Genomic DNA, 18,589 nt, shown 5'->3' on the forward strand with positions numbered 1-18,589 from the left:
GTCCGTGAAGTAGTATTCCCCTCATTCCAGAAGGTTTCATCCCCCAAAATACCCTGGTTGAGGCTCATCTTACTAGATCATCCTTTAGTTCAAATCCCCATGAAAATGCAAATACCTTTTTATCAACAATAGCCAAACTATGGAGAGAGCCCAAGTGTCCATCGACTGATGGATGGATAAAGAAGATGTGGTATATACGCAATGGAATAGTACTCAGCCATCAAAAAGAATGAAATCTTGTCATTTGCAAGAATGTGGATGGAGCTAGAGTGTATTGTGTAAGCAAAATAAATAAGAGAAAGACAAATATATAATTTCACTCATATGTGGAATTTTAAGAAGCAAAACAGATGAATATATGGAAGGGTGAAAAAAGAGAGAGGGAAACAAACCACAAGAGACTCTTAAAGATAGAGAACAAACTGAGGGTTGATGGAGGGAGGTAGAGGGGCCGTGGGCTAGATGGGTGGTGGCTATTAAGGAGGGTACTTGTTAAATTTTTGTTTTGTTTTTTACATTTATTTATTTATTTTTTTTTTCAACGTTTATTTATTTTTGGGACAGAGAGAGACAGAGCATGAACGGGGGAGGGGCAGAGAGAGAGGGAGACACAGAATCGGAAACAGGCTCCAGGCTCTGAGCCATCAGCCCAGAGCCTGACGCGGGGCTCGAACTCACGGACCGCGAGATCGTGACCTGGCTGAAGTCGGACGCTTAACCGACTGCGCCACCCAGGCGCCCCTACATTTATTTATTTTTGAGAAACAGAGTGAGTGAGACAAAGCGTGAGCGGAGGAGGGGCAGAGAGAGAAGAAGACACAGAATCCGAAGCAGGCTCCAGGCTCCGAGTAAGCGGTCAGCACGGAGCCTGAGGCGGAGCTCGAACCCACGAACCATGAGATCATGACCTGAGCTGAAGTCGGACGCTCAACCGACTGAGCCACCCAGGTGCCCCAAGGAGGGTACTTGTTGTGATGAGCAGTGGGTATTACACGTAAGTGATGAATCACTGAATTCTACTCCTGAAACCAAAACTGCGCTGTATGTTAACTAAGTAGAATTTAAAAACAAACAAACAAACAAACAAACAAAATGCAAATACCTTCAAAGGAGAGAGTAAGGTAGGTAGGCCCTACACACTTTACTATAAAATAATCTTTAATCTTTTGCTAAGACCTTTAGGCATTGATATGCTGAGGAGAAAGTAGGAGGGAATGGAGAATAAAGAATCTAGAGGAGAGTTTCTGGAGGGTAGGAGGGTAGTCTGCAGGGCTTTAAAAGCTACTGTCACTATTTGTCCATGGACATCGATCTAAGTTAGTAAAATCCCTGGACTTAAAGTCAGAGGATGGGATTCCCGTCTCCAGCTCTCTTATTTTATACCAGCTGTGTGATCTTGAGGAAGTCACTTAACCTCTCTGAACCTTCACCTCCTCGGCTGAAAACTGGGAGTCTCGCCACACCCATCCCAGAGGTGCTATGAGAATTACATAAATCGAAGTGCGTGCAAGGTCTGCCCTTCTATAAATATTGTCCTTGGGTCTGTGCCACCACATTCTAGAAATTGTACAACCACTGAGCTATATCTGTGAATGGATATTGGAGCTGAGTCAATCCACAGACCCATAGCGAGCCCAGCCAGGGCCTGCCAAACCCAGGCTAGATCAGCTGACCTTGGTTGGCCCACAAACACGTGAACTTCAGTGATAAATGACTGTTATGTAAGCCACTGAGTGTTAGGATGCTTTATTACTCAGCGATAGTTAACACAATATCCCAAAATTACGGCTCCTGACGCTTAAAATTTTAAGGCCATGTTCAAGAGAAATCATTCTAAAACATACCTGACACTTATCTGCCTCTTTAAGCAAAATTAAGTGCACACAATTCAGTCTTCACTGGGCCATTCATGCTCCTAATAGTGAGAAACAGTTAATGTGTCATAAGTCAATGGTGCCCTCAGGGGTTACCTACAGAACAGGGGCTCTAGACATAATTCCGGTCTGCTATTCTTTTTGATCTCAGAACTATTCCCTGCTGATTGGCCATTTTTCTTGTAATCACTTCGGTCAGCTTTTTTTGTTGTTGTCATGGTGTCCATCAGAAGCATGAACTCACCCTCCCCAACCTAATGTGCCACACCACCCTTCCAGAAGCCTACTATCTAAGCCTGCTCGAACGGTATCCAAAGCAACAATTAATAGACTTGGAGGAAGAGTCAGAACTAGTTTTCTGTGTATCAAATGCATGTGCTTTAACACTGGGCGTTCTGCCATCAATTCTGGCCTCTTTGAGGCTTTTTGCGCCCTTCTGTGGTTCTCCTCTGGGACCCGGCAGTGGAGTTTGCTAGGGAGTAAGCCTCTCTCTGGTCTAGATAGTTGGTGCTGTGTCTGGGTTGTGGGAATACAGTCCTTCCTGGAGACAGTGAAGGCCTGGCTCAGCTTTGAAGGAAAGTACTGCCCAACAGGCCTGTAAGAGCTCTTTCTCCGTCACACCCTTGCTGGGCCATTTAGCACATGCTGCCTGTGTTTCAACAGTGGATGTTCACAAACTCCCCCAGAGCAGAGGCAGCATCCGACTTGTCTCTGTGTCCTCTGTACCACTTAGCCCAGTGCTAGGCACATAGTAGGTGCTCACTAAGGTATGGTGCGTGGCCCTTGTGTCTACGAGCATAGGGCTTGTCTTCCTCAGAAGAGTAAGAATCTATAAGATTCTGAATATAGAATATTTTACACCAAATTATTGGAAAATATTTTCAAAGGATTAAAGTGATCCTGTGTCAAAGAACAGTTCTCATTTCAGGGCAGAAGTTTATTTCTGAACTGTGTTATGAAGAAGCCATGGTGACTAAATGTGGGAACAAGGCCAAGAGACTCTATAGGTGAAAGCAGATATTTTTTGCTCTATTGAACTGTTACCTTAGTGATTCTCTCTAGGTGCACTCCCATTGTTTGTTTGTTTGTTTTTTAAGTAGGCTTCACGCCCAACATGGAGTATAACCCGGGACTTGAACTTGCAACCCTGAGATCAAGAGTCTGATGCTCAACTCACTGAGCCACCCAGGTGGCCCCTTCCATTGTTTTACCAAATGTCTAGGGACCACATTCACAACCAGAAGATCTGGATTTAGAAATTCATCAGGCAGGGGTGCCTGGGTGGCTCAGTCAGTTGAGCGTCTGACTTCAGCTCAGGTCATGATTCAAATCTCTCACGGATTTGAGCACCGTGTCGGGCTCTGTGCTGACAGCTCCGAGCCTGGAGCCTGCTTCAGATTCTGTGCCCCTCTCTCTGCCCCTCCCCCGCTCATTCTCTCTCTCAAAAATAAATAAGCGTCAAAAAAAAATTAGAAACTCATCAGGAAGTGCCAGTGGACATATGAGCTAGCTATTCCACATTCCCACCCCTCCCTCTCACTCTGTGCCCCAGAAGCTAATTGCCATAGATTGTATCCAGAGGCTCCCCCTGCCCCCTAGCTTCGGGCTGGGTTTGGCCAATGGAAGGCACTGCCAAGAGGAGCTGGGGCACCTGGGTGGCTCAGGCAGTTAAGCATCTGACTGCGGTTCAGGTCATGATTTCACAGTTCATAGGTTCAAGCCCCGCGTCAGGCTCTGTGCTGACAGCGCAGAGCCTGGAGCCTGCTTCAGATTCTGTGTCTCCTTCTCTCTCTCTGCCCCTCCCCCCCCCCCCCCCCACTCTCTCTCTCTCTCTCCTTCAAAAATAAATAAAATAACAACAAAAAAGAGGTAGCTAGATTGGAGTAGAGAGAGGTTGTGGTACTTCTTCTCTATTTTCTCCTTGCTTTGGGTCCTTCTGTGGTCATAGCTCCTGTTCAATGGCCCCTGCTCCAAGGTTCCAAATCTTCTTAGGATCAATTTCCCCATTTCTTCCTCTTGCCTTTCCTTTTTCTTTTCTTTTCTTTTCTTTTCTTTTCTTTTCTTTTCTTTTCTTTTCTTTTCTTTTCTTTTCAATATTTATTGATTTTGGGGAGAGCGCAAGCAGGGGGGTGGGAAGGGGGCAGAGAGAAGGGGACAGATGATCCGAAGTGGGCTCTGCATTGACAGGCTGAGAGCAGACAGCCCTATGTGGGGCTTGAACTCACAAACCATGAGATCATGACCTGAGCCGAAGTTGGACACTCAACTGACTGAGCCACCCAGGTGCCCCTCTTCCTCTTGCCTTTTTAAGCAAAAGTGTGGTAAAGACTTCCCAAGTTACTAATTCCTCAACTTTCCCTGTTGGCTCCCTTAACCCCACTCACACCTCTGAAAGTGGTCCCTTCGTTCAAATCTTCATCTGAACCATCTGGAGTGCTTCTTTTTCCTGTTGTTACCTTGACTGCTACGATCTATACAATGTCCTACCCAAAAGATGTCTACACTGCACCAGCAGTGTCTCTAGGGCAAGGAGTTAAAAAACAAAAATCAGAGGTTCTTTTCTCTCTAGTTTCCAGAACCTAGTAGCCATCTGAGTCTATCTAAATTAAATGATATAAAATGAAGGCAAGCCCCAATCTACAGATGAGAAAAATTATTATTCCTCCATTCACTCACTCATTCATCAAATATTTATTGTGCACCTACCATGTGCCAAGGCCTGCTCTGACCCTGGGGAACCAATGATAATATACAAGACAGTCCCTGCCCACATGATGCTTACAGTCGAATGCCGACTGTCTCCCAGAAGTCAGAGCCCATCAGAGGCAGGGCTAGAACCAGAAGCCAGAGTTTCCTTAAGTCTGGAGCCTTCAGGAGATTCTCAAAGGACTCTATTACCTAAATAAGGTTAAGAACCCACTGGATCAGACCGAATGAACTATCCAGCTGCCCCCCCTTAAACAGAAGGATCATGACCCACCAGCTCCCAGAAGTGTGGCACTCCCAACTGGAATTTGTGGGGGCATATTGTCATACAGGCCTGGTGACACAACCACCCACCTTTCCTACCCTCCCTACTCTTCACCTCCCAACAAGTTCCCCTGTCCTCTCCTTCAGCTTCTCCCATTTTCATAATTTGCCCTGTGCCCTTCTCCGAGCCCTTCCCTCAGGGCCCACAGATGCGGGCAGGCCTGGCAGCACAACACGTTGCTGAACTGATTTTATGAACCGAGAGGGGCTGGGGTCTGGATTCTGAGACATGTCCTCTCTGAGAGCCTGTGTTTTCAGCAAAGGCAGTGAGAATGAAATGTCTGCCTGCGTGAAAGTATTTGTGAGATTCAAGTTGGAGGGCATGACTGAAACCGCCTCTGCTGGGGGAGAGGGGGGAAACCAGGGGCGGCTGAGGTGAATTGAGGGGGGCTATAACGGGACAGGCAGCAAAACCGGGGGGTCTGCCTGGCTCCCTCGAGCCCTCCGGAAACATTTGAGTTTCCTCAGAAAGGTTTAAATAGGCCATGCCAGTAACACAATACTTCCCCTGCTCTGGGTCAGACAGGACGAGGGCAATCTGGTGCCTGCTGCCCTCAGAGAAGTTTGGCAGGTCAGCTTAAAAAGCCCTCTTCCCCAAATCACCCAGCCCTATCTCTGACAGACACAGTCCACTCTAGGCCAGGCCAGGGGCACTCTGGAACCCTCCACATCCCCTCAGAAATCTCCCGTCTCCCACGACCTCCAGCTGCCCTATTTGGGCAGAAGTCTCACCGCGGGAAGAAGGCACAACAGGAAAGCAGCCAGGGCTGGAAAAATGGGAGACCTAGGACTGAGGATGCAAGGGTCCCTGCCCACGGGCGAATCACTGGATTCCCCTTTTCCCTGCTGGGACAGGAAGGGAAGAGCTCAGTGGAGGCGTATTTGCTCCACGACATCCCCCTTGAGTCAAGCCCCCTTCAGAAGGGGTTGGGGATGTGTTCACAGAAATGTCTGGGGCTCACTTCTCCCTTCCATGCTCTCCTCTGTGTCTCTTTTAAGCTCCCCACGATTCCCAAAGTGAAATCACGCAGCAAGTGGGGAGAAGTGGGAGAGGCAGAAACCATTTTTAAAAGGGTCTCTGGCTTTGAGCAGCTGGGTGGGGGCCACTTGGAACAAGGACGGAGCGAGCTTCTGAGACAGCTCCGGTGACAGGAAGCTGCTGGGGTGGCTGTCTCCCTCCAGCCTCCTTCCACCGAGAGCAGAAGGGGGAAAATATCAGGACACGCTGCAAAATAATCTTCCACCACCACCCCCGCCCCCAACGGATGGAAGAGAGAGGAAAGTGTGGTCATCATTTACCTGCTGAAATTGGGAGGACGCTGTTGATGAAAGTAGGCTGAGACACGATAAAGCGGAAGAAAAGCTGCAGATAGATTCCCAAAGTCACTGGATTCAGGACAACCATGCTGGCTGGGGTCTGGCAAGTGTCAAGTTCTCTAGGCAAGGCTGCTCGGGAAGCCTTGCTTATCTCTGCCTTTGTCTTCCTCACTGCTGTTTGCGCCTCTCTCTCCCCCCTCCCCCTCCCCCTCTCCCTCTCTCTCCTGTCTCCCTCTCCTTTCCCCATGCCTTTACCAAGAAAGAATGCCAACCATTTCCCATTAAACCTTCTCCGTACTACACAGGGTTATATTTATCTCCCGCACTGAATCAAATGCCCACATTAAAATACTATGTCAGAACTTCTGTTTTGGAGACTGAGGTGAGTGGCTACTGAAGAGGCGGTGAAAAGGCGGTTGAGTCTCAAACGTTCACTACAAGCAGTCCTCAAAGGCAGTCAGATCCCCAATTATCCCCCAGCAGCTGCCTGCTCGGAACGGAGGTGTCCAACAGCACCACAGAATCACTGAATTTCCACAGACACGAATCCCTCTGCTGTCAGCCTGTGACACTTTTACCCGCTCGGTGACAAATGCAAAGTTGACCTTGGATTATTTTTCTTTAATCGTCCAATAAAACGGGGGAGGTGGATTTTCTCAAACAGCTTTCTCCAGGAGAAAGTGTTTGTTCTCCCTGCAGAAGCAGCACCCTTCTATCTCATCCACAGCAAAATAAGTGAAAAGACAGAAAGTGAATGATTATCAAATTACACTTGGAGAAAGAGCATCAATGACTTGATCTTTGGCTGGGCAAAATCCAAGTAAAAAGTGCTGCGTCCTTAAATGAATACCTCTTATGAGTTTATGAAGCCTGTTACGGAGATCCTTAGATTATTAAAATAATGATCTACAGAGTTGCCCAGTTGGCTTTAATGCACATAATGTACTCCCGGGGCCTCGTGGGAGTTTGTTTGGGAGTGGTTTGGGAGTTCCTGGCCTCTGGGGTGGGTGTCCTTGGGGAAGAGCACCTGTCCTCATCTCTGGGGGAGGCAGAGCCTAAGGCAAGGCTCCCTGGCTTTCGCACCAGTCTCGTCCGCCTCCCAGCTCTGCTGTGACCGCAGCCAAGCGTTTGCCTTCTCTGAGCCTCAGTTTTCTCATCATAAAATGGAGGCGGTGTTCCCTTTAAAGGTATGCCGGAAAGGTTAAATGAGGTAACATGGATGGATCACAGATGAGGTAAAATCTGTGTGTGCAGACAGCAAAAATGAAACGCAGGGAGCTGTGGTGGACTGGGGGCGATGATGGCCACTGAAAATCCGTCCCGTCCCTGTGCGCGTGAGCCACTCTCCCCGGCAAGAGCTGGAGTCTGTTTCCTCCCCCATTCAACTGGGCTGGGCTTGTCATTGGCTTTGACTAGTACAGTGTGGCAGAAGTGACACTGTACCACTTCCAGGCTGAGGCCCTAACGGGCCCGGCAGCTCTGCCTTTGCCTTCTAGAAGCTGCCCCATAAAGCTGCCACATAGGAGAGTCTGAACCATCGGATAGCAGCAGGGAGGGGGAAGCAGCCAGCCCCTGTCTGGCCATCTCAGATGAGGCAACAGCCACGTGAAGGAAGCCAGACCACGTGGGTCACCAGATGACGATGGCAGTCACAGGTGAAGAACAGCCCAAATGAACCCAGTCCAGAATATGGATTCATGAGCATATAAAATGGCTGTTGTTTTAGAATGATTTATTGTACGGTCATAGGTAACTGATAAGGGGCTTATAAGGAAATCTTTTGAAAGCTTGAAGAATATACTTAGGTTATATTCAAAATTAACAGGACGGGGCGCCTGCGTGGCTCAGTCAAGTCAGGTAATTTCAGCTCATGTCATGATCTCATAGTTTGTGGGTTCAAGTCCCACGTCAGGCTCTGAGCTGGTGATGCAGAGCCTGCTTGGGATTCTCTCTGTCCCTTCCCAACTTGTGCACATGCTCTCTCTCTCTCTCGCTCTCTCTCTCTCTCTCAAAATAAATAAATAAACTTAAAATTTTTTTAATTTTATTTTTTATGTTTTATTTTATATTTGAGAGAGACAGAGAGAGACAGAGTGCGAGCAGGGACGGGGCAGAGAGAGGGAGACACAGAATCTGAAGCAGGCTCCAGGCTCTGAGCTGTCAGCACAGAGCCCAAAATGGGGCTCAAACTTATGAACCCTGAGATCATGACCTCAGCCAAAGTCGGATGCTTAACTGACTGAGCCACCCAGGTGACCTAAACTTAAAAATTTTTAACAGGACAGCTTCATGGTACCCCCATTTAGCTATTCCCAAACTATTTAACAGAAGGATCTGTGATTGTTGGCTAATCCCCACTAGGAAATTCTCAGGCTTGTTCTTGTTAACTTTTGAAACCTATAGTCCCAGCAGTGGTCTTTGGAGAACATGCTACCTGGGAAGAAGGTACCTCTTGAGTAACCTGCTGCCAGAATCTGAACTTTGACCATCTAGCTCAGATCCCTCCTGTGAAGCAAGAGTGATTTCTTCCTTCTCTCAGCACACAGTTCTCACCACTGACTCTGCTGTTGGCACAAAGTGGGTCACTATGTCCTGCCTGCAACGCCTGCTATTGTTTTTGAGCTGCTTCTAAACCACCTTGCATTGCTATTTAACTTGTGTTAATGTCTCCAGAGATAGAGGACGGTCCCATAGCTCTGTGTACCCCAGGACAGTCCTTGCCACCTAATCCTCAACAATGTCAGTTAATTTGATCAAATCACACCACCACAGGATGAAAAGAAAAGAAAAGAAAAGAAAAGAAAAGAAAAGAAAAGAAAAGAAAAGAAAGAAAATGGCATAGTTTTATGCTCCAGCCACACTAAGCAAACTGCATTTCCCAGCACCCCTTTATGCCTTTGCACAGACAGTAGCTGGCTGGCCCAGGCCTGGTACAAGAAAGGACTTTGGTAAGTATGGGGAGAAAGTGAGAGGGAATGTGGACAGCCAGCCACGCAGAGGCTGCATATACACATTCAGGCCACTGGGGGGGGCGAGTCACCTCTACCCTCTGGGGAGGCCCCAGCACAGAGGTATCTATAAGCCCCAACAGTTATGAAACAGCTCTTTGTAAATTTCCATTTCCCACGTACTGTGTATTTTATGAGTCTATTTCTTACAGGGTTACCCTAACTGACTGAGAAGTTATCTTTCTTCAAACTCTCCTGGAAGGGCTCTCAATCTTTCAGAATCTAATAACACAGGCTATTAGATTACCTAGAAGGAAATTATTTGAGATTTGTGAAAGGCTTATACCAACAAAGCCAATCAAAGCTAGAGCTTTCTCTCACAGGCCTCGTAGGTAGGAATGTATGGTATACAGATAGGCAATCTGATGGCACTCATCAACACATGACATACACATGTGTCGTTTGATTCAGAAATTCCACAGAAATACTCATTCAACTGCCCAGTGGTTGAGGTGCAAGGATGTTCGTTACAGCCTCAGGTCTGAAACAGCCTAACTTTCAATGAATATGAGATTGGTTGAGTAAATCATAGGACTTCTCTTCAGTGAAACATTATACAGTCATTACAAAGAAGAAAGTAGTCTTTGCAACAAATATTGCTGGAAAAATCAGCAATATTTGGGAAGAAATGGTAAGAAAAATCAGTCGTCCATATGCAGAACAAACAAAAATTATTCTTAACTCTTACTTTACCCCATACATAAAAATTATCTCAAAATGGATCATAGACTTAAGAGAGAAAATCATTAAACTTCTAGAAGAAAACACAAGAAAATCTTAGTGACCTTGGGCTAGGCAAAGATTTCTCTTCAAATTAAAATTTTTTTCTTAAATAAAAATTGCATATATTTAAGATATACAGCATGTTTTGGTACACATATATTTTGTGAAATGATTACTGCAGTCAAGACAATGAACATATCTGTCAACCCATATAGTTACCTTTTTTCTAGTGAAACACTTAAAAACTACTCTCTTAGAAATTTCCACTGCACCAAAACAGTATTGGTAACCGTAACCCCCATGCTATATGTTATTATTCATCCTATATAACTGAAACTTTGTACCCTCTGACCAATGTCTCTCCATTTCCCCCATCTTCCCCAGCCCCTGGTAATCACCATTTGACCTTTGGGTTCTATGAAAAAAAAGTGTTTTAAATATTAGGACATAAAATGCATGAAGCATTTAAGAAAAATGTTAAACTGGACTTGATCAAAAATTTTAAACTTCTGCTCTATGAAAACCAATGTTAAATTGAAACGACAAGCCAAAATGAGCACCTGGGTACCTGGGTGGCTCAGTCAGTTAAGTGTCTGACTTTGGCTCAGGTCATAATCTCATGGTCCATGAGCACAGAGCCTGCTTCAGATCCTCTCTTCCCATGCCCCACTCATAAACGTGCTCTCTCTCCCTCTCTCAAAAATAAACAAACAATAAAGAAGAAAAGAAAAGGCAGGGCAGGGCGCCTGGGTGGCTCAGTTGACTGAATGTCTGATTTCTGCTCAGGTCATGATCTTGCAGTTCGTGGGTTTGAGCCCCATGCTGGGTTCTGTGCTGACAGCTCAGAGCCTAGAGCCTGCTTCAGATTCTTTGTCTCCCTCTCTCTCTGCCCCTCCCCTGCTTGCACTCTGTTTCTCTCTCTCTCTCTCAAAAATAAATAAACATTAAAAAAAAAACCTCTCTAAAAAAGAAAAGACAAGCCAAAGACTATAAGTAAATATTTGCAAAACACGTACATATAAAGGATGCATATTCAGAATATATAAAGAACTTTACAAGTCAATAATAATAAAGCAAGCCAATTAAAAGAAAAGGGCAAAAGGTGTAAATAGATACTTCACCAAAGGAGATACGTGAATGGCAAATAAGCACATGAAAAGATATTCAACATCATTAGTCATTAGAGAAATGTAAACTAAAACCTTAATGAAACGCCAGTACATACTACTAGAATGGCTAAGTTTAAAAAGACAGACATTTCCAAGTGTTAGTAAGGATGTGGAGCTGCTGGAACTCTCACACATTGCTGCTGGGAATGCAGAATGGTGCAACCACTTGGGAAAACAGTTTGGCAGTTTCCTTTAAAGTTAAATATGCACTTACTCTACCACACAACAATTCTACTCATAGAAATGAAACCGTATATCCACCCAAAGACTTGTACATGAATGTTCATAACTACTTTCTTTGTAATAATGAAAAACTAGAAACAACCCAAATGGCCATCTACTGGTGTAACCGGTTGTGTACAATACAATACTACACGGCAGAAACAAGTCATAGGGATGAATCTCAAATGCATTATGCTAAAGCCAACACCACAAAAGGCTACATACTGCATAACTCCATCTATAAGGCATTCTGGAAAAGGCAACACTACCGGATGGAGAACAGATCAGTGGTGACCAAGAGTTAACGGTCGTGAGAATCGGCTACAAAGGGAACTGTTGGTGGTGATGGGGGATGTTCTTTATCTTGACTGGATTGGTTGTTTGCCTCCTTTGTCAAAACACGTACTCTTAAAAAGGGTGAGTTTTATGTGAATTTTCCTGCAATAAGCTTGATTTTTAAAAAATGAGGCAAAGATAGTTTACATTTATGCGTGGACATGGAAGGCTGTCCAGAGAATATTGCTGACTAAAACTGCAAAGGTGCAGTGCATCTGACCAAACATCTGAACAAACAAGCAAATCTATTTATCAATTATGTACATGTGCAGAGAGAAAGATCTAAAATAATACACATTTCACACTTGGGGATGGAAGTATGTAGGATAAGAGATGGAGGGAAATTCCCTCTTTACTCTTATACATATTTGTATTGGAAATTTTTGCAATGAGTGTAACTTAATTTGTAACTTAAAAGATATATTTTTTAGCAGAATCAGAGTCTTGGCAATCTTAGGAGTAAGGAAGGAAGAAGGGGGGGGGAATAAAAGGTGTCTTTTCTCCATGTATGAGATCCAACAAGTCCCTGCCAACGTGCTGAGAGGCACAGATAGAACATTTTGATTGGTCCTGCCAGAGAACAGATCTCTGAGCATGTTCTGGCCTGGAATTAACGATGATTCAGTTATGCTAAGGCCCTGGCCACCTCCTGCTGGCAGCTGCACCAGCAGGAGAGAGATAAGACAGGGCAACTGAGAGGCCCAGGGAAAGTCCCTCCTCACAGCTCCCTGTCCTCTGACAACTCAAGCTGAAATCAGAGCCAGAACCCATGGAGCCTCAAGATGCAACAGAAAGACCCACCAGAGAACCAGAAGAACTAGTAAGTCTAATTAGACGAATTAGACTCACCAAGGCCTTGAATCTGCAGTTCTAATCCCAGGGCAGGGAGCTTGCTGTCCTCACTTTCAGGGAAGAGATTTGCACCGAGTTGGCCTTGAACTACCTGGATGCAATCACAATAACAACAATAATCTTACCCAATTCAGTGTTTCTCAAACTGTGCTAGAGGCGCTCCCACTGTAAGAGATATTCCATTTTTACAAGGTAGAGGAGTTCCCATAAATTGAGAAACACTGTCTACTTTATGCTCCTCTTGGAAATTTACAATATATATAAATATACTAAAGCCACTGGCGTGTCCTGTAGTAAAGAAACCATTTTACTTGCTCTTACCTCTCAAAGTATTTGACTCTCAAACCCATTTTTATTTAATTCTTATTTGATTCCCCCTTTTCTTTTTATCTAGGTTCTATACAATAAATACATTACTGATGTGCTAGATAAATAATTGCAATGTAGGGCTTTATTTTTTTATAAAATCTTTTTTTATCATTTTCCCCCATTTGTTGTTCATGCAGTGAACAACAGTGAGATTAGACTTGTAATTCCTATTTTACAGATAAGAAAACTAAGGCTTATGTGAGGCTCTGGTGACAGCAGCAGACAGCGGGTCACTGGCAGGTGGAGTGATTACCAGCAAGACTGGACCTGAACCCTCGTGCTGGTACACTGAGCCAGAGGTCATCAGCGCTCCCAGGCCTGGACTTGTTCTCCAAGGGAACATCAATCAACCTCATCTTTACCTGGAACTGGACCTAGAAATGCTGTGAGTCCAAGAATCGTTCAGCTCTGAAGATGTGAAAGCACACTCTTTCCTCTGGTAGGGAGGACAGGAAATCTTTTATGGTAGGAAGTCAGGGAGGGCTGGAGACTTCAGAGGAGATCTCCCAATGGTTTACGATGACCGAGGAGTGATGGTTCTTGAACTGAAACCTGTAAGGAGGGAAAACACCCTGATTCCCAAGCAAAGCCAGTTTCCTGGTGTTACTTATTTCAAGGACGATAGAAAGGTATGAACTCAAAAGAATAAAGCCACCAAAGAACATAACAGATCTTAGCCCTACTTTTGTAGGTCAGGCGGTGAGTTTACCCCAGATTTCCCCTAGGGTGAACCCCAGAAAACTTAGTTGAATTCACTTCATTCTCTTCTAGCCAGTCCAAATGCATGTTTCTAGTTAACCACTGTTTGAACTTACCATGTGTTCATTGCAAAATTTTATTTTTACATATTTATTGGAAGAACATTACCACCCCAGTTCCCCTGCCTCCCCCTTACCTAAGCCCCACTGCCTCATCACATCACATCCAGCACAACCCCACTTAGAGACAGTGGTTCTTCTTATCTTCTAGGAGATTAGATGGAGTACAGAGGAAGGGCTGCCCTCACAATTTGATTTGGTTCAAGGTAAAGACAAAGCATCATTTTCAAATGATCTAGTCTCTGTCCAGCTGGAGGTAGCAATCATACCTTTCTATGGCATGTGGCTGTGTTGTTTGGCAAGGCCCTAGAACAGGACCATTCCTAACACATCGATAGGCAGATGCTGACCAAGGCTCTGAGGTAAAGGGCGGGAAAGGGCACTGCCTGTGCCACATATAATGATGCATCCTCCCATGGCATTGTGGGAAGGGAGATATTGGCCAAGATTAACAATAATCGGAAGCTGCTGAGGAGCCTTTTAGAATTACAGACTTTTAGGAAACAATACACTATGACACAAAGGATGTACACGGGGACTACAGTCCATGCTGCTTTGGGGTCCATGTAATTCCTGTAACCAGGAGGTTCTCCATCCTGTAGGCTATCATGGAACAAACTGCATAAACTGGGAGCCACAGCGTTCCATATTACTCCACTCCTTAAAGTCTTAAAGTGCTTTAAAAATACTCAGCCCACAGAGAAAGGGTGGCCTGCAAGGCCAAATATATAGCTATACAATCTTGGATAAGAACAGGTGACTTTTTTTTTTAAGCACTAGAGAGAAAAAATTTTCCATCGAGTTATCATGGATTATGTGATTACCTGTTTCCTTATATACAGAGTTACCCAATATAACTGTGATGTTTCACAAACACATGCATGTCCCCAGGAAGTGGAGGCAAAAGGCTAAACTGGAGAAGATGGAAACAGAGAAAGAATGATTCGGGAAGGTAAGAGAGAGGTCAGAGGACTCATTCATTCATTCAACAAATATTTACCCAGTTCCTACTGTGCTCCAGGCAAAGATCTCAGAGTTGGGGATTCAGTGTGAATCAAATGTAAGAAATTTCTAGCCCCCAGGGACTTAACTTCTAGTGGGAGTCTCAAGACAGACAAGAAGCATGTATAATAAAAGGTCCATGTTATTATATTATTCATCGTAATCAAGAATAACGGAGAGATATAATTAATCAAGAGAGCCTCATGAAGGGAAGTAAAAGGTAAGAAATTAGGAAGGTAAGAGAAAAGTTTGCCTTTAGTCCTCAAGGGGGTGTTCATGAAAGAGTCTGAGGCAATTCTGACCTTACAGGTCAGAATTACAGGATGGAAATACCAACATCAGCCACTGTTCACTAAACATCTATTGCACTTGTACATATGTACTTGCACATTTTTTGAAAGCCTCACAGCAACTCCATGAGGTAGGTGTTACTATCTCCATGTGACACATGAAGAAACCAGGGCTGATAAAGGCAATTGAGGTCATCTGCCCAAGGCCACAGAGCTAGAACACAAAGCTGGCTGCATACCCCAAAGCGTGGATTCTTTACACTGTACTATTCAGCCCCAGGCCCAGACACCACAGGGAGAGGGCAGGTGGGTGAGGGAAACTACTCTGGCCCAGGGCTTAGAGTGGGCATGAACATGGCCTTTCCAGGGCCACCAACAGGGCCTCTTGTCCAGAGTCCTCAGAGCGAAACAGAATGGGCTGAGCCTAGGTGACAGATGCTGGCAGATTCTGACAGCCTGGAATAGCAGAAGGTCACTTCCAAATGGGAATGACTCTACAATGACTGGATGGGGGATATTTTATATGTGCTCAGTGCATTCCAGCTCCCACTCATGCTGGGAATTGCTAGCAGGGACAGTTTGCCTTGTGTTCTCCCTGGCCTGACAGTCAATTCCAGAATACCTGTTCTTCTATACTCCCACCCCTTCATGTCCAAATGCTCCCAGTTTTCTCAAGTTCAAATGTGTCCTCTCCACGAAGAGTTTGCCAGGAGGAATGTGTTCTACCCCCCAGCCCCCAGGAACTTCCCTAGCACATTCTTGGATCTTCATTCTTGGCACTTGAAGGCAGTGTGCGTGGGGTCAACAGCCACAGTTTAAGCATGGCTTTGAAGCCATTAGCCAGTTCAAATCCTGACTCTGCCACTCACTGTGGGGAAACTCTTCAGGAGTTCAATAAAGATAATATTCCTTGATGTTATCTCTATGAAGTAGAAGTGATTAACCTAGAGTTTCCTTGGGCTAGAAATACCCACGTCTCAGGATTCCACTTTTTCCCTTCAGGACTCCTGAGGAGGGGTCTCCACGCAAGCCTTACAGCAGCCAAATGGGAACACTTTATTACTTGTAACAACCCAGACAGAGTCTGGGAAAGGCTGAGTTGGAAGGTGTTGGCTAGGCCTGCAAGCCACAGAGGGTGGCCTGCTTCCTCCCCCAAAGAATTGTGATGGCCAGCCCTTCTTTGAGCTTCTGCTTTCCTTCCTCCACGCGCCACCCCCCGCCCCCCTCCCCTGCCCCGCCGCCACCACAGGAACAAGAATGAAGAAGATGCAACAGAGGCCACACCTGGGTAAGCAGCCCCTAGGAAGCCTCCTGACCCCATGTACAGAAGGACAGGTGGCTCTCCCACAAAGCTGATCTTAACGTGGAGTGACGCTGCCCGTGGGCAAAATGGCCCAATCCATGTCCTGGGTTCTGACCAACCAGACCGATAACTCCTTTCCTTCTAAAAAACATGGAGACATAAATTTAGAAGGGGATGGCCCAGGGTGGAAGTATGGGGAGAGAGGTCTCCTCTTTAACAGTATGGATTTGATATAGCCTTCTAAACTGCCTTACACAATGCTGCCACATAATAGGGGCAATCTAAACTACTCAGAAGTAAGAATACTTATGTGGGTATGTATATATGCAAATACGAGTATAGATCTAGTCTGTGTGTTCAACCTTATAATATGCTACTTAGCTGTATTTTATTTCTGAGTAAGTTGTTAATCACTTGAGCACAAGGCTCATGACTGCTTGATCCCTTTATTCCCCTAAGTGTCAACTCAGATACACAGCAGGCCTTCAGAGTGTCAAATCGGTTAATGAAATGGTTTGGATGGTATACACAAGACAGATAAACTACACTGCAGTACATCCAAAACCTTAAGAGTAATTCACACTGGGGCATCTAGGTTGAGCATCCTACTTTGGCTCAGGTCATGATCTCATGGTTCATGAGTTTGAGCCCCACATCCAGCTGCTGTTAGCACAGAGCCCACGTTGGATCCTCTGTCCCCCTCCTTCTGCCTCTCCCTGCTTGTGCTCTCTTTCTCTCTCTCTCAAAAAACATAAATAAAAAACATTAAAAAAAAAAAAAAGAGTGATTCATACTGGATCAAGAATTCCGTTGTGATGTTTCAGAACAGACTTTTCTATTGTCAAGGGAATCATGAGTTTGCAGCTGCAGAGGAGTCAGCTTTAAATGAAATGACACATGTAAGGTAGCTTGTGCATAGGCTGGTCTTTAAATGTGAGGTTCCAGAGGTCCCTCTCTGAATTGGTGCCTTTGTGAGGGCCTTGGCTTCCACCTGCCTCCCCCAGGCTCTATGATGTGCCAGACTCCTCCCATGTCAGTGATACCACCTGGCCCGCGACGAAAGAACCAGCTCAGCCCAGCTCTAGCTTCAGGAAATAAATGTCATCAACCCTTGAGAAATAGACTTCAGAGAGGAAGATGCTGACATACCGTCAATTACAGTCTGGGATTCTCCACACACTGCCTGAAAAATGCATGAACCCAGTGTATTTGTTTGCTAGGGCTGCCCTAACATAACACCACAGATTGGGTAGTTTCAGCAAACAAATGTGTTTTCTCACAGATCTGGAGGCTAGAAAATCTCACAGATCTGGACAGGAAAAAAAAAAAAAAATGGGCCACGTTTTCTCTCTTAGATGCCTAAAACTAAAAACCTATGAATGTGGAGTAAGTAGATTTGGCACGCACCAGATTTAGCATGCTCCAGATCACCCAGAGGGTTTGTCAAAACACAGATTTCTGTTTCTGACTCAGAATGTCTTCGAAGCTGGGTGGGGGTTTACATTTCTTAGATTTCAAGGTGCTGTTGCTGCTGGTCTACTTTAAGAACCACTAGTCTAAGGTTCAGTTAGCAAAAGGAGTGTATCCACAGTGATTGAATTATTGGGGCATAATTATCCAGATGACCATTTGTTTCAATGGGGAATTCGGACAAATTTATAACTGCCCTAGAGAATTCTACTTTGTAGCAGTGTTCTTCTGGTCTCATCTTCCATGTTCCTCCCCTCCCTTTACCATTGTATTCACCCTAAAAGCATGTATAACCTTATTTCCAGATTACAGTTGTAACTATATTTCACTTTATTGGTGCAGAAATTCTCTGGAAGAGGCCTGTGGTTTGCAAATTCAAAGACATACTTTGAATTGAAGCCAATTTAAATATATAGCTCATTACTTTTTTTGTCTTTCATATAGACTCCAAATTTCTTCTACAATTCCCCCTTTATGTATCAGTTTGAATTGCATTTTTAAAACTGAATGGTTGTTGAATTAGGAACTCCACAAACCCAAGGCAACTGGTAAGCGGTAGCATCCAAAATGCAAATGACCTTCTAAAGTAATTTTCCATTTTTATTCCTGCCCTATTTCAGTCAGTCTGGGAGATTCTTGGAAAGAACATGTGCTAAAAGCATTTCCATTTATATTAGTAGTTGGCTCCATAAATAGCCAATTTGTTCTACTTTTCTCTGGATCATCCTCAAACCTATTAGCCTAAGCTGAGTCACACCGTCAAAGAAAGCTGACATGGTTTATATTCAAATAGATCAAACTTGTTA

The 18,589-nt window shown here is 44.9% G+C and overlaps 2 protein-coding genes across 3 annotated transcripts in view; both read right to left on the bottom strand.

Annotated features, from left to right (window-relative positions):
- COLQ (collagen like tail subunit of asymmetric acetylcholinesterase) overlaps positions 1 to 6,410 on the bottom strand; it is a 76,800-nt gene extending 70,390 nt beyond the window's left edge. The window contains exon 1 of the mRNA XM_043595446.1: positions 6,204 to 6,410. Within this exon, the coding sequence (XP_043451381.1) occupies positions 6,204 to 6,309 (106 nt within the window). The 5' untranslated portion in view covers positions 6,310 to 6,410. The remainder of the gene's footprint in view (positions 1 to 6,203) is intronic.
- The window catches only part of HACL1 (2-hydroxyacyl-CoA lyase 1), a 90,854-nt gene that overhangs the window by 21,386 nt on the left and 50,879 nt on the right, over positions 1 to 18,589 (bottom strand). Inside the window, exons 19-20 of one of the 2 annotated variants that reach the window (XR_006299513.1) lie at positions 13,263 to 13,452; positions 12,529 to 12,622 (exon numbers count right to left, since the gene is read on the bottom strand). The gene's annotated coding sequence lies outside the window, so the exon portion shown is untranslated. The remainder of the gene's footprint in view (positions 1 to 12,528; positions 12,623 to 13,262; positions 13,453 to 18,589) is intronic. The other variant, XR_006299514.1, reaches the window with a different exon arrangement.

This window comes from Prionailurus bengalensis, chromosome C2, assembly GCF_016509475.1.
Source record: "Prionailurus bengalensis isolate Pbe53 chromosome C2, Fcat_Pben_1.1_paternal_pri, whole genome shotgun sequence".
NCBI lineage: Eukaryota > Metazoa > Chordata > Mammalia > Carnivora > Felidae > Prionailurus > Prionailurus bengalensis.